Source organism: Lissotriton vulgaris, chromosome 5 (assembly GCF_964263255.1).
Source record: "Lissotriton vulgaris chromosome 5, aLisVul1.2, whole genome shotgun sequence".
NCBI lineage: Eukaryota > Metazoa > Chordata > Amphibia > Caudata > Salamandridae > Lissotriton > Lissotriton vulgaris.
In genome coordinates, this window is record NC_141693.1 from 1535171952 (window position 1) to 1535186586 (window position 14635).

Here is a 14635-nt window from a genome sequence, read left to right on the forward strand (position 1 = left end):
AACCTTTGGTTTTTTCAGTGAATTTCATAGGTTTTTTTAATGCTAATTCCTAACTTTTTATACAGACTCATACCTATGTGTTTTTTAGTGAATTGCTAAAGTATGTTTTTGTAAAAATGAACACTATAATGTATATTGAGATAATATTTTTAATTTAAAATATTTTTTTTTATATTTCGCTTTCGGTGCGCGCACCGGTGCGCGTACCGTCAGCGCACTAACAAAAAAAAAGAAAAAAAAATGAAGGAGGGACTGTGTAATAGATAGTAAGACAGATAAAAAGTGTAAAAGGAAGTAACTGAGAAAAGAAAAATGAATAAGGGAGCAAAAGAAAGAAGAAATAGGAAGAAGACTAAAGCAGAGGTTAAGGGAGATTGTAAATGGATGTTGAAAGTAAAAAGAAGGACAGTTAAGTATGGGAATGTCAGGTAGTGACGGAATCAGAGGAAAAGAATAGCAGTGATTGAGGGAAAGTAAATATCAGTGAATATAAGTAAAAAGGGGTGAAAGAGGGTACATGTAAGTGAATAAGGGTAACACATGGGGAGTAATAGAGACAAACAAGAGAGAGAGTAAAAGAAGGACTGTCACAAAGGGACTAAGTGAACCAGTAAAAAAGGTAAGTGAAGGAGTGTGCATAGGCAGAAGTACTGAAAGAAATTGAATGTGGTCGGAAGTAAACATGGAACAAAAGAATAAGTGAGGGAAGCAAAGTAAGGAAATAGGGGTGCGGTAGGGTGACAGAAAAATAGTGAAAATAAAACAAAAGGTGATAACAAAAAAGATTTTGTAAACACACTTACCATATAATCAATGCAAACTTGTATCTATGAAAGATAAAAGAAAAAACACGTTATAATTTCTTAAAAATATATAATAAAATAGAAACAACAGTTCATGAGGTTTAAAAATCTACAAAAGTTTACTAAGAAATGATGCAATAGTGAAGGATACAAAAACAGAAAGAAAGTAATGTAGAAAGAGAAAAAAAAAGGAAAAAGAAATAGAAAGAGAACAAATTCCTAAAGGTAAATAAGATACTAAAAGAATGTAAGATATCAAATCAAAATCAGTAAAGATAAGAAAATAAAAGAAAAATGAGTGAAAAGGAGAGAAGTCTGATTGAGAAACTATAAATAAAAAAGAGGAATAGAAGATGATTGAGAGTGAGTGAAGTAAAGTAACAGAGTGAAGGGATGAAAGGAATGAAGTTAGTATAGAACGATGGATAAAACAGGAGTGAGAGAGTAAGTACACAGAAAGACAAAAGGAAGAACTAAGTGAACTACAGTACAATGGATGCGAAAGAAAAAAAAAGGAGAAAAAGAAAGAGAGGGTTAGGAAACTAAAGCAGTGGTACTGTGAGAATATGAAAAAGATAAAAAGTGGTGGAAGGAACAGAGGAAATGCAGACAGTTCCTATTAGATTAAGAAGTTGTGAATGAAGTGCACTAAAGAAACAGCGATGAAAAAAGAGTGTAAATTAGTAAAGAGAGGTAAATAAGGGTGAAAAAGAAAATGAGTATAAGACAATGTGAACACAATATAAATTACACAATGCAAACTACACAATAACTTCTACAATATGTTACATTATTTATTTTTGCTGTTCTCAGAATATATTGAATTTCACTTAAATTAGTGAGATCAAAGTCTTCATCATATAACAGCGGGAAAAAAAAAACACAATCTAAAAGATTGTGTTTAAAAAAACCCATTCAAACATACATCTCATATAAGTACACTAATCTTTGATTCACTTACTTTTCCGTGAGACCAAATTGCAGATAGTGAAGGTCCTTTTGGTGGAAAAAAGTCTGCTGTGCTCTATAACTTCCATTTCATCGACTTCCTATGAAAAAAGATCTAACAACATCATATGTTACACTTTCCTCACGGCCAATTTGTGTCAGATATATCAGTATTTTTTACTTTGAGATCCACTTAAAGTATCTACATGAGATTGCAGATAGTGAAGGTCCTTTTGGTGAAAAAAAGTCTGCTGTGCTCTATAACTTCGATTTCATCAACTTCTAACAACATCATATCTTACATTTTCCTCACGGCCAATTTGTGTCAGATATATCAGTATTTTTTACTTTGAGATCCACTTAAAGTATCTACATGAGATAAATAATTTCAAATATTAGATTAACTAACTAACTAACTAACTTTTATTAACTATTCCCGTCTTCAAAGGCCAATTCCCTTTACTAAAACTTTGGTTTTAAAAACACTAGATAAGAATTTGTAGAGTCATAAGGCAAACGTTGTTTATAAGTTAAATGAGAATCATTGCAGTAACTCCATCCATTTTCAGATTTTAAGTAGCATGTATAATGTCCTGAGGTGGTCGAAGATCCATCATGATAAATAATAGCTTCAGTTGTAAAGGTCCTTCCAGAAATTGATAACTGAGAAGCCACAAAATTTTTGATAGAAGTTGTCAATTTAGTTCCATCAGGTCTACATCGTTGGAAAACTAAAATAATATACTGCCCATACCTTTGTATAAATAATGTGGACAGCATTGTACAGTTACATTGGGTACACACCATATTATGATCTGCTGCTTTAACTAGATTTTTAAAAGACACTGATTTACAGTCTGGTAAAGTCAAATATATAAATCTTTCAGTGTCTATTGTAGTAGTACTTGATAAACTACAATTGTGGCAGTCATGCTGCCATTGATAAGAAAGACTGAAAAGATTATCTACATCTACACCTTCATCTTCCAAAACACCAAACATATACATTAAAAATTCCTGACAATCCTGCTGAATGTTCTGTGAAAATTTATCTTGACCAGAACACAAATCTAAAATATTTCGAATTTCTGTTACACTTTCTATTTGTGCTGTAACACTGCTACATTTCTGAAACACAGAATTCAATAAACCACACAATCTTTGATCCCGATTTTCAACAATCTGTTCTTGTAAACTTTTAAGAAAAAAAACAACATTAACCACTACATTAGCATAGCAGTTGACACCAGAACTGTTTTCAAACTGAAATCCAACAACATTTTCTCCACAATTCTTTTTCTTCCTGTTTTCAATTACAGTTTTCTCTACTTTTTGTCTTTTTGCAACTACCTCACTACAATTATCCTCATTTCTTCTTTTTCGGCCTACCACACGTTTTTCAAACAGAGGATATTGAGGCAAATGTGGAGCATACTCTCTTCTTAACCTATTGTATTCTTTAACACAATCTAGATCGGCAGAAATCTTTGTCTCATCACATGCAATCAAGTACAATCCTGATAAAGTTCTGACTCGAGATAATGCCACATATGCCATACCCTCTTTAAACACAGATCTTCCAATGTTCACCAATGCACTATCTACACTTAAACCTTGAGATTTATGAATTGTCACTGCATACGCCAAACAAACAGGAAACTGTTTTCGGCGAACATATAAGTCTTTTACAAGTAAAAATCTAGCAGAACAACGACTTATTTGTTGTACTTGTTCAATGCCATCAAATTTTATTTTTAAAAATTCAATTCCATCTCTATTTCTGTAATTCACAAAATCAACAACATAACCCATTGCTCCATTTACCAGACCGCTTTCAACATTTAAATTCCTTCTCAAAATGATACGACAATTTAAACACACATTCAGAGTCTTTTCAAAACCAGCTGTTTTTGAAATACTTTTCTCCAATGAATGCAATTTAGTTTTCAAATTTTCTGACAAAACAATTGTTGCACCCATATGCTCTATTTTATCTATTGCTTCCAGTTTCACAATCTCTTCATTTTCTAAGTCTAACATTTTTTGATTGAAGATGGAACATTCTTGCAGAGTTGGCATCAAACATATCCCAGATTTCTTCTCAGTCATTTTTTTAAAAATATTCTCTGGAAGAATGTTTTCATTTGCATACAAATTTGAAATTAATCGACTATGCAAAGCTTTTTTCCCTTTCTCAGTCATTTTTCCAATTCTTACATCTTGTAGAATATTTTTATAATCTTCATCCTTGGCCTGTCGCATATTTTGAAGCAGTTCAGCATATTTAAAATTTAGCCATATATTAACATTTCCAATGCTTCCAAGGGACTTCCTGGTATCTTCATGCGTGAGCATTTTAAACACTGGTTGTCCTTTTACTGGAGTCAACTGCAATAGATCTCCAAAAACAATAATGTGTTTTCCTCCAAATAACACATCATAGTCTGTTTTAAGAATTTCTTGCATTCTCAAATGCACAAAAGCAAGCATTAGATTTGAGACCATGCTTACTTCATCTATGATAAGAAGTTTCATTTTCTTCAAGACTCTTGAAACTTCAGAACACGCATCTCCAGATAGCTTGTTGTAATGCAATTTATTATCATGTTCAACTGGCAGCATCAATAAACGATGTAGAGTAATCCCTTTAATGTTATGTGCTGCCAGACCAGTTGGAGCAGTTACAACACAAGACAGTGGTGAATCAGTCCTTTTCTGCAGATAACTTGCAACGGCTTTAATTAGAAAACTTTTTCCTGTCCCCGCTTCTCCACTTACATACAGTCGGACAGGGTCAAATAATATACATGAGCACTCTTTTTTCTCATGTCTGAATCCATGTTCAATCTGCTCTGTGACTTCATCATATATCTTTTTCTGCTCAATGTTTAGTTGCGTTACCAAATCTTCTAAGTTAACTCCATCCTCTTGAGCTTGTTCCATAGCTCTTTCCACCTCATCCATGGCAGTGGCAGCTTCATTTTGGATAATTGGTCCTCCTAGTGGATCCTGGCTCAATGAAGTAGAACTCTGACTATCTTGAGAACTGTTTCTAGCTATCTCTTCAGCAATTGTGGTTTCTTGCTCCATTTCTTCATTCAACATTTGCAGATAATTTAGAAAAATAGGACATTCTATGGTATCCTTAGTTGCATTAAAAGAGTCTTCATAACAGAGAAAATCTCCAAGTAGTTCCTCTTCTGTACGCCATGGCTTAAAGAGTTGCAAAAGAGCTAAATAGTAAAATTCTCTTTTGTCTGGAACTTCACAACTCAATTTTCGATGATTAATCAAATGGCCTTTTTTCTGCTTCACTAGACATCCTTCATAGCCAATGAGTGCATATTTTCCATTATTGATATCTTCTGTGATGTTCCTCTTATAACTGTAGTTTTGAAGAACTTCATACAAACATGTGTTCTCAAGGTGAGTACTTCTATTTGGATAGTATGTATCCAACATATTTGTCTTCAAAATATCTGTACTGTTTGGTTCTTTTTCCGCCAAATATTCAATTTCTTGTACAGATTTCAAAACTCGGTTTCGTGTTGCAGCAAGACCAAGACTCACCCAAATGATTGTTCTTGATTTGGCATAGAGACTTGCTGATGATAACCGATCAGAACATTCATATGCTCCAATTTCTCGATGCGACAACATCTTCAGACTGAAACTGTATAATTTCTTGCTTAGACTCTTTTCATGTGAAATGTCCTCCCACATTTCCTTCAGTTCTGTCTTTTCTTTTTTGGTGATGTAAGATGTCACATATCGAGCCACAGCAATAGAGTTGTCAGCAACGAACTGAATATCCATGTTAGCATTCCACATGGACAAAATCACTGGGTTGTAATCGTTGATGTACTTAGATTCTTCATTTCTTTTCAAATTATATGTGTTTTTGGGAGATTTTCTCGTCACAGTATGTCGTAGAGATGACATCAAATTATTTACTCTTCCTTTAGAAATCACTGGTCGAGGAAATGCAAAACGACATTTCGTGTAGTACTTTTCCTTGTTTTTAAATTTTCGACGACAGTACTTTCCACAACGATGAGATTGAAAACGTAAAACTTGTTGCCTTAAATTGTTTTCTTCAGTAGATTTTGGAACAGCACATGTTGAATACTCTTCAATGAAACTCATCACTGTTTCATCTGAATCTGATCCAAATTTGGGTGCATCTTTAATCCACAACAACATATGTATATGAGGAGCACCTCTCGCTTGATATTCCTTCCTCCAAAAGAAATCCAAAACCTCTCCAAGGGGAGGATTTTTTTTGTTGGTAATAAAAGACATCATAGCTTCAAATCTATGATTAAAATATCTGCAAACATTCACTGGATCTAAAGAACACAGTTCTCCTGGTGTTTTCAATTCTATATTTGGTATGTTTTCATTTGCCTCTCGTAGAAATTGAAGTAAATCGTCCCAGGCATACTCAGCACAGCTAAGAGTGAGGAACCATGTAGGAGTTCCTAAGTTTCTTAGCATACATTTCAATTCTCCATGACGACGAAACCAATACTCGTTGGTTCCACGTTGACATGCCATGAGATTGATTAGCTGAGATTCCAAAATACTGTCTTGCAGATTAACTTTCTCCATAAAGTCCCTTGCACATACATTTTGCAAATGAGGTCCACTTTTTAATATATGATTAACTGCATAAGAAAGCCCAGACAAATCACTTTCAAACAGTAGATGAAATAAATATGGAATGCATTGACGAAACCTTGGATCTTCTGCATATAATCTTAGAGTCCGGTATTCAGCTGCAGGAATTTGAACTGGTCGATCATCATATCGTCCACCACAACCTGTTGGAAATAATTGTGGAAAACAACGAGCTTCCAAACTTTCTTCCCATACACTAATGGGACTTCCTTTTGCTGCCTTCATTTGAAACAAGTCAATTGCATTTCCCATTACTTCTTTGGAATGCAAAGGATGAACAGTATAATGTTCATATATTTCTTCAGTTCTAGACACATCAACTTTTTCAATTTGACCAACTGAAGAATCACTATCTTCTTCTGTAGCTGTTTCCTCTACTCCAACACTTACATGTTTGTAGTACTCATTGTTTTTAACTAAATACAACGTTGCCTTCTTGACTTTTTTAACATCCACTAAATCTTGCCAAATTTTCTTACTCTTTGTTGGAACCCCATTAACTAGAATAACTAAAGGATCTTCTTCTACTCTTTCTACACCAATTGTATTAATATTTTTCTTTACATCTAGAGGCAAATAAACAACTCTTCCCTTTAATCCTCTCAGTAAATCTGATGGAGGCAATTTCCCTGTCTTAGGCTCCATGCGAACAATAGCCTGAAAAGGATGGACACATTGAATCAAAATAGATTCATAAGTATTTAGATCCATCAATTCAGAAGGAATATCTATCAACTGAAGATTATTATAAACTGCTCTTGCAGGCATTCTATTTTCATTTAATTTTTTCAAACAATAAGTGCAAATACGCTGATCCAAACTCAAATCAAAAGAATTCTCCACCAACAAATAACTTACAAAATCCTCCCATTCACTATTATTTTCCAATTCACTTTTTGCATATAAATCAACTAACCTAGTCTGAATTTTATAATGAGTCCGTCGACAACACACACAAGTTACATTAGGCCTCTCACTTGATTTCACCTTAAACTTGATAATTTCCTCATCAAACTTTTCAATACTTGAAATTTGTCCATTATCTTCTGCATTACCATCCATTACTATATCTATTTCTACACTGTCCTCTTTGTTCCCAAAATAACAAAACTCAATTTCTTCACAAATAGTCTTCACATCCACTTCAGATCCATGCAAAAGAGCACTATTTAACTGTTTAAGCTTAAGTGCAGGACTTTTTGCATAATACAACTTCCTCACTAATTTCCTTACGTTATTATGATGCACTGCTAACATCCTAAAATGATGAAAAACACTCCGACAAACTTTTCTAGAAAGACATGCTAGTGAATGCCCTTGCAAACCTGTGCTTTCTCTCACTCTGCAAGGATCTAACTCTTGCAGGATCTTCATTTTTTGTTTGAGACTTTTTTTACTATATGTACGTAAGAAATTTCGAAGCAAATCAATTGATTCCTGTCGCACACTACAAATACTACTGCATTTCCATGTGTACACTGGACCCTTAGTACGTCTCCCTAAAACTTCATCAGCTAAGACCTCTTCTGCATCTCTAGATACAAGTTTCTCTTTTTCCATCACACAACTATCTTTCACCTCATATGCACGACCACTGGTGTCAACTGCATGCACCAAATCATTTTCCTGAAAGTAACTCTCCTCATTAAAAAAAGGCTCAGAACTTGAACTATGCATCCATTCACCAGAAAATACTTCACAAAAATTACTCCGATTAATAATTCTTTTCCATCTACTGTTCGATTTGAAAACATCCATTGCCTTATTAAGTATCCTAATTCTATTGATTATTAAAATAAATAATTTTTTCTTAACTTCAAAAGCCTGATCAACAATCTTTTCTACACTTTTCTTTTTCTTGTAAAAAGCAGCTTTTAGTTTACTTTTCTTTTCATTTTTTAGCAAATTTAAAACTACCCTATTGCGAAACATTCGCCTACGAATGTCCCTAAAAACATTTACCCTTCTATTGCTAACCATTCTCTTCTCTCCTGGTCCAATGGAAACATTTTTTGTGGGCTTCTCTTTCCTTTTTAGATTTGTTGACTTTTTCTGTATATTCACATTAGCAATTTCATTTTTTTTCCTACGACATATGTTGCGAAGAAAAGACTTAATTGGCTTACCAGAAGCTTTTCTGGTGTTTTTTGAAGTAGTTGTTGAAGAGGATTCCATAAACTCTGTTGTTGATGTTCTCCTTTTCCGTATGGTATTTTTGATATTTCTTTGCCTTGAAGGCATTTTTGCTTCCTTTTCAGAAGTTGATTTGAATCTGTTGTTCTGTTAAAAAAACACATGAAAGACCACTATTAGCAAACAACAAAGTAATGTTAAAAAGCAAACAATATAAACAATAAATTGCAACATATTTAAGTTTATACAATAGCAACACATGGCTTTATTTTTAAAGGCCTTGCGCCACCAGTGCGTCACTTATTACCCATGTTTAAAGTCAAGCATCAGCTGCACATGGCATTCATAAATAAGGGCCAAATGCAAATACCAATCAATTGCACCCAAAAATCGATTTTTCAATAACATGTAAGAAACACTGCGCAAAACCTAAGTACAACCACTCAATATCATCAAACAAAGTCAGGGTCTGATTTATAAAGGCCTTGCGCCACCAGTGCGTCACTTATTACCCATGTTTAAAGTTTTGCATCGGCTGCACATGGCAATCATAAATAAGGGCCAAATACATATACCAATCAATTGCACCCAAAAATCGATTTTTGAATAACATGTAAGAAACACTGTGCAGAACCTATGTACAACCAATCAATATCATCAAACAAAGTCAGGGCCTTATTTATGAAAGCCTTGCGCCACCAGTGTGTCACTTATTACCCATGTTTAAAGTCATGCATCAGTTGCACATGGCAATCATAAATAAGGGCCAAATACATATACCAATCAATTGCACCCAAAAATCGATTTTTCAATAACATGTAAGAAACACGGCGCAGAACCTATGTACAACCAATCAATATCATCAAACAAAGTCAGGGCCTTATTTATGAAAGCCTTGCGCCACCAGTGCGTCACTTATTACCCATGTTTAAAGTCATGCATCAGCTGCACATGGCAATCATAAATAAGGGCCAAATACATATACCAATCAATTGCACCCAAAAATCGATTTTTCAATAACATGTAAGAAACACGGCGCAGAACCTAAGTACAACCACTCAATATCATCAAACAAAGTCAGGGCCTTATTTATGAAAGCCTTGCGCCACCAGTGGGTCACTTATTACCCATGTTTAAAATCATGCATCAGTTGCACATGGCAATCATAAATAAGGGCCAAATACATATACCAATCAATTGCACCCAAAAATCGATTTTTCAATAACATGTAAGAAACACGGCGCTGAACCTAAGTACAACCACTCAATATCATCAAACAAAGTCAGGGCCTTATTTATGAAAGCCTTGCGCCACCAGTGCGTCAATTATTACCCATGTTTACAGTCATGCATCAGTTGCACATGGCAATCATAAATAAGGGCAAAATACATATACCAATCAATTGCACCCAAAAATCGATTTTTGAATAACATGTAAGAAACACTGCGCAGAACCTATGTACAACCAATCAATATCATCAAACAAAGTCAGGGCCTTATTTATGAAAGCCTTGCGCCACCAGTGCGTCACGTATTACCCATGTTTAAAGTCATGCATCAGCTGCACATGGCAATCATAAATTAGGGCAAAATACATATACCAATCAATTGCACCCAAAAATCGATTTTTGAATAACATGTAAGAAACACTGCGCAGAACCTATGTACAACCAATCAATATCATCAAACAAAGTCAGGGCCTTATTTATGAAAGCCTTGCGCCACCAGTGCGTCACTTATTACCCATGTTTAAAGTCATGCATCAGCTGCACATGGCAATCATAAATAAGGGCCAAATACATATACCAATCAATTGCACCCAAAAATCGATTTTTCAATAACATGTAAGAAACACTGCGCAAAACCTAAGTACAACCACTCAATATCATCAAACAAAGTCAGGGCCTTATTTATGAAAGCCTTGCGCCAACAGTGCGTCACGTATTACCCATGTTTAAAGTCATGCATCAGCTGCACATGGCAATCATAAATAAGGGCCAAATACATATACCAATCAATTGCACCCAAAAATCGATTTTTGAATAACATGTAAGAAACACTGCGCAGAACCTATGTACAACCAATCAATATCATCAAACAAAGTCAGGGCCTTATTTATGAAAGCCTTGCGCCACCAGTGCGTCACTTATTATCCATGTTTAAAGTCATGCATCAGCTGCACATGGCAATCATAAATAAGGGCCAAATACATATACCAATCAATTGCACCCAAAAATCGATTTTTGAATAACATGTAAGAAACACTGTGCAGAACCTATGTACAACCAATCAATATCATCAAACAAAGTCAGAGCCTTATTTATGAAAGCCTTGCGCCACCAGTGCGTCACTTATTACCCATGTTTAAAGTCATGCATCAGCTGCACATGGCAATCATAAATAAGGGCCAAATACATATACCAATCAATTGCACCCAAAAATCGATTTTTCAATAACATGTAAGAAACACGGCGCAGAACCTAAGTACAACCACTCAATATCATCAAACAAAGTCAGGGCCTTATTTATGAAAGCCTTGCGCCACCAGTGCGTCACTTATTACCCATGTTTAAAGTCATGCATCAGTTGCACATGGCAATCATAAATTAGGGCAAAATACATATACCAATCAATTGCACCCAAAAATCGATTTTTCAATAACATGTAAGAAACACGGCGCAGAACCTAAGTACAACCAATCAATATCATCAAACAAAGTCAGGGCCTTATTTATGAAAGCCTTGCGCCACCAGTGCGTCACTTATTACCCATGTTTAAAATCATGCATCAGTTTCACATGGCAATCATAAATAAGGGCCAAATACATATACCAATCAATTGCACCCAAAAATCGATTTTTGAATAACATGTAAGGAACACTGCACAGAACCTAAGTACAACCACTCAATATCATCAAACAAAGTCAGGCCTTATTTATGAAAGCCTTGCGCCACCAGTGCGTCACTTATTACCCATGTTTAAAGTCATGCATCAGCTGCACATGGCAATCATAAATAAGGGCCAAATACATATACCAATCAATTGCACCCAAAAATCGATTTTTGAATAACATGTAAGAAACACTGTGCAGAACCTATGTACAACCAATCAATATCATCAAACAAAGTCAGAGCCTTATTTATGAAAGCCTTGCGCCACCAGTGCGTCACTTATTACCCATGTTTAAAGTCATGCATCAGCTGCACATGGCAATCATAAATAAGGGCCAAATACATATACCAATCAATTGCACCCAAAAATCGATTTTTGAATAACATGTAAGGAACACTGCACAGAACCTAAGTACAACCACTCAATATCATCAAACAAAGTCAGGCCTTATTTATGAAAGCCTTGCGCCACCAGTGCGTCACTTATTACCCATGTTTAAAGTCATGCATCAGTTGCACATGGCAATCATAAATAAGGGCCAAATACATATACCAATCAATTGCACCCAAAAATCGATTTTTGAATAACATGTAAGGAACACTGCACAGAACCTAAGTACAACCACTCAATATCATCAAACAAAGTCAGGCCTTATTTATGAAAGCCTTGCGCCACCAGTGCGTCACGTATTACCCATGTTTAAAGTCATGCATCAGCTGCACATGGCAATCATAAATTAGGGCAAAATACATATACCAATCAATTGCACCCAAAAATCGATTTTTGAATAACATGTAAGGAACACTGCACAGAACCTAAGTACAACCACTCAATATCATCAAACAAAGTCAGGCCTTATTTATGAAAGCCTTGCGCCACCAGTGCGTCACTTATTACCCATGTTTAAAGTCATGCATCAGTTGCACATGGCAATCATAAATAAGGGCCAAATACATATACCAATCAATTGCACCCAAAAATCGATTTTTGAATAACATGTAAGAAACACTGCGCAAAACCTAAGTACAACCACTCAATATCATCAAACAAAGTCAGGGCCTTATTTATGAAAACCTTGCGCCACCAGTGCGTCACTTATTACCCATGTTTAAAATCATGCATCAGTTTCACATGGCAATCATAAATAAGGGCCAAATACATATACCAATCAATTGCACCCAAAAATCGATTTTTGAATAACATGTAAGGAACACTGCACAGAACCTAAGTACAACCACTCAATATCATCAAACAAAGTCAGGCCTTATTTATGAAAGCCTTGCGCCACCAGTGCGTCACTTATTACCCATGTTTAAAGTCATGCATCAGTTGCACATGGCAATCATAAATAAGGGCCAAATACATATACCAATCAATTGCACCCAAAAATCGATTTTTGAATAACATGTAAGGAACACTGCACAGAACCTATGTACAACCAATCAATATCATCAAACAAAGTCAGAGCCTTATTTATGAAAGCCTTGCGCCACCAGTGCGTCACTTATTACCCATGTTTAAAGTCATGCATCAGCTGCACATGGCAATCATAAATAAGGGCCAAATACATATACCAATCAATTGCACCCAAAAATCGATTTTTGAATAACATGTAAGGAACACTGCACAGAACCTAAGTACAACCACTCAATATCATCAAACAAAGTCAGGCCTTATTTATGAAAGCCTTGCGCCACCAGTGCGTCACTTATTACCCATGTTTAAAGTCATGCATCAGTTGCACATGGCAATCATAAATTAGGGCAAAATACATATACTAATCAATTGCACCCAAAAATCGATTTTTCAATAACATGTAAGAAACACGGCGCAGAACCTAAGTACAACCAATCAATATCATCAAACAAAGTCAGGGCCTTATTTATGAAAGCCTTGCGCCACCAGTGCGTCACTTATTACCCATGTTTAAAATCATGCATCAGTTTCACATGGCAATCATAAATAAGGGCCAAATACATATACCAATCAATTGCACCCAAAAATCGATTTTTGAATAACATGTAAGGAACACTGCACAGAACCTAAGTACAACCACTCAATATCATCAAACAAAGTCAGGGCCTTATTTATGAAAGCCTTGCGCCACCAGTGCGTCACTTATTACCCATGTTTAAAGTCATGCATCAGCTGCACATGGCATTCATAAATAAGGGCCAAATACATATACCAATCAATTGCACCCAAAAATCGATTTTTCAATAACATGTAAGAAACACTGCACAGAACCTAACTACAACCACTCAATATCATCAAACAAAGTCAGGGCCTCATTTATAAAAGCCTGGCGCCACCAGTGCATCACTTATTACCCATGTTTAAAGTCATGCATCAACTGCACATGGCAATCATAAAAAAGGCCAAATAAAAATACCATTCATTTGCACCCAAAATCGATTTTTAAATAACATGTAAAAAACACTGCGCAGGACTTATATACTAACATACAATTTCACTTCTAAAACATAACTATCTGCTTCCAAATATTCTCCATAGAGAAAATAAATCTCTATCTAAATTAAATGAATCATTACTTACCTTTAGAAATGCTTTTGGAGATTGAAAACAGTGTCAGACACACACACCAATTTTTCTTTAGCAGAGGAGAAGGTGTGCTCTCAATACACTGAAACCAAGACTGGCATAGAAAATCTCTATCTTTGTACACATATGCCTTAATTCAACCAATGAAAACTCTTCCCTCACTATTTTCAAACCAACACCCATCCCCCTCTCAAACCTTTCTATCTGTTACCATAGCAACTCCCTCCTAACTGAACTGTAAGGTTCAAAAGTTTATCTTACAATGTTGCAAATTAACTCAGCAAGGATGTTTGACCTGTCAATACAGCAGCCTATACAGGGTATTTTTGCTTTTGGTGACTTTTTTTAAACCATTCAAATTGCTTCTTTCACACAACATAACCATACACCCTAACTTTCAGTTTTCAACTATCTGAATCCACCAATCATTGCTAGTGATTCAAGAGCACAGAAACTCCACAATTATTTTTTTGTGAACTCCTACTGTTCCAACTGCCATTTCATTCCCACACTTCATCTGACTGGACCAGAACCTTCTCACATCATGTACTCTGTTTGGGTTATTGGACATAGCTACATCCACTGGGCTCAAAGGTATGCAGCTAGCAGAAATTTTCA

At 35.3% G+C, this 14635-nt stretch overlaps 1 protein-coding gene across 1 annotated transcript in view; it reads right to left on the reverse strand.

Moving 5' to 3' along the window:
- Positions 1-11537, reverse strand: part of LOC147712956 (uncharacterized) — a 39584-nt gene extending 28047 nt beyond the window's left edge. The window contains exons 1-2 of the mRNA XM_086919741.1: positions 10019-11537; positions 3728-9198 (exon numbers count right to left, since the gene is read on the reverse strand). Coding sequence (XP_086775867.1) covers positions 3728-8672 — 4945 coding nt within the window. The 5' untranslated portion in view covers positions 8673-9198; positions 10019-11537. The remainder of the gene's footprint in view (positions 1-3727; positions 9199-10018) is intronic.
- Between the last annotated feature and the right edge of the window lie 3098 nt (positions 11538-14635).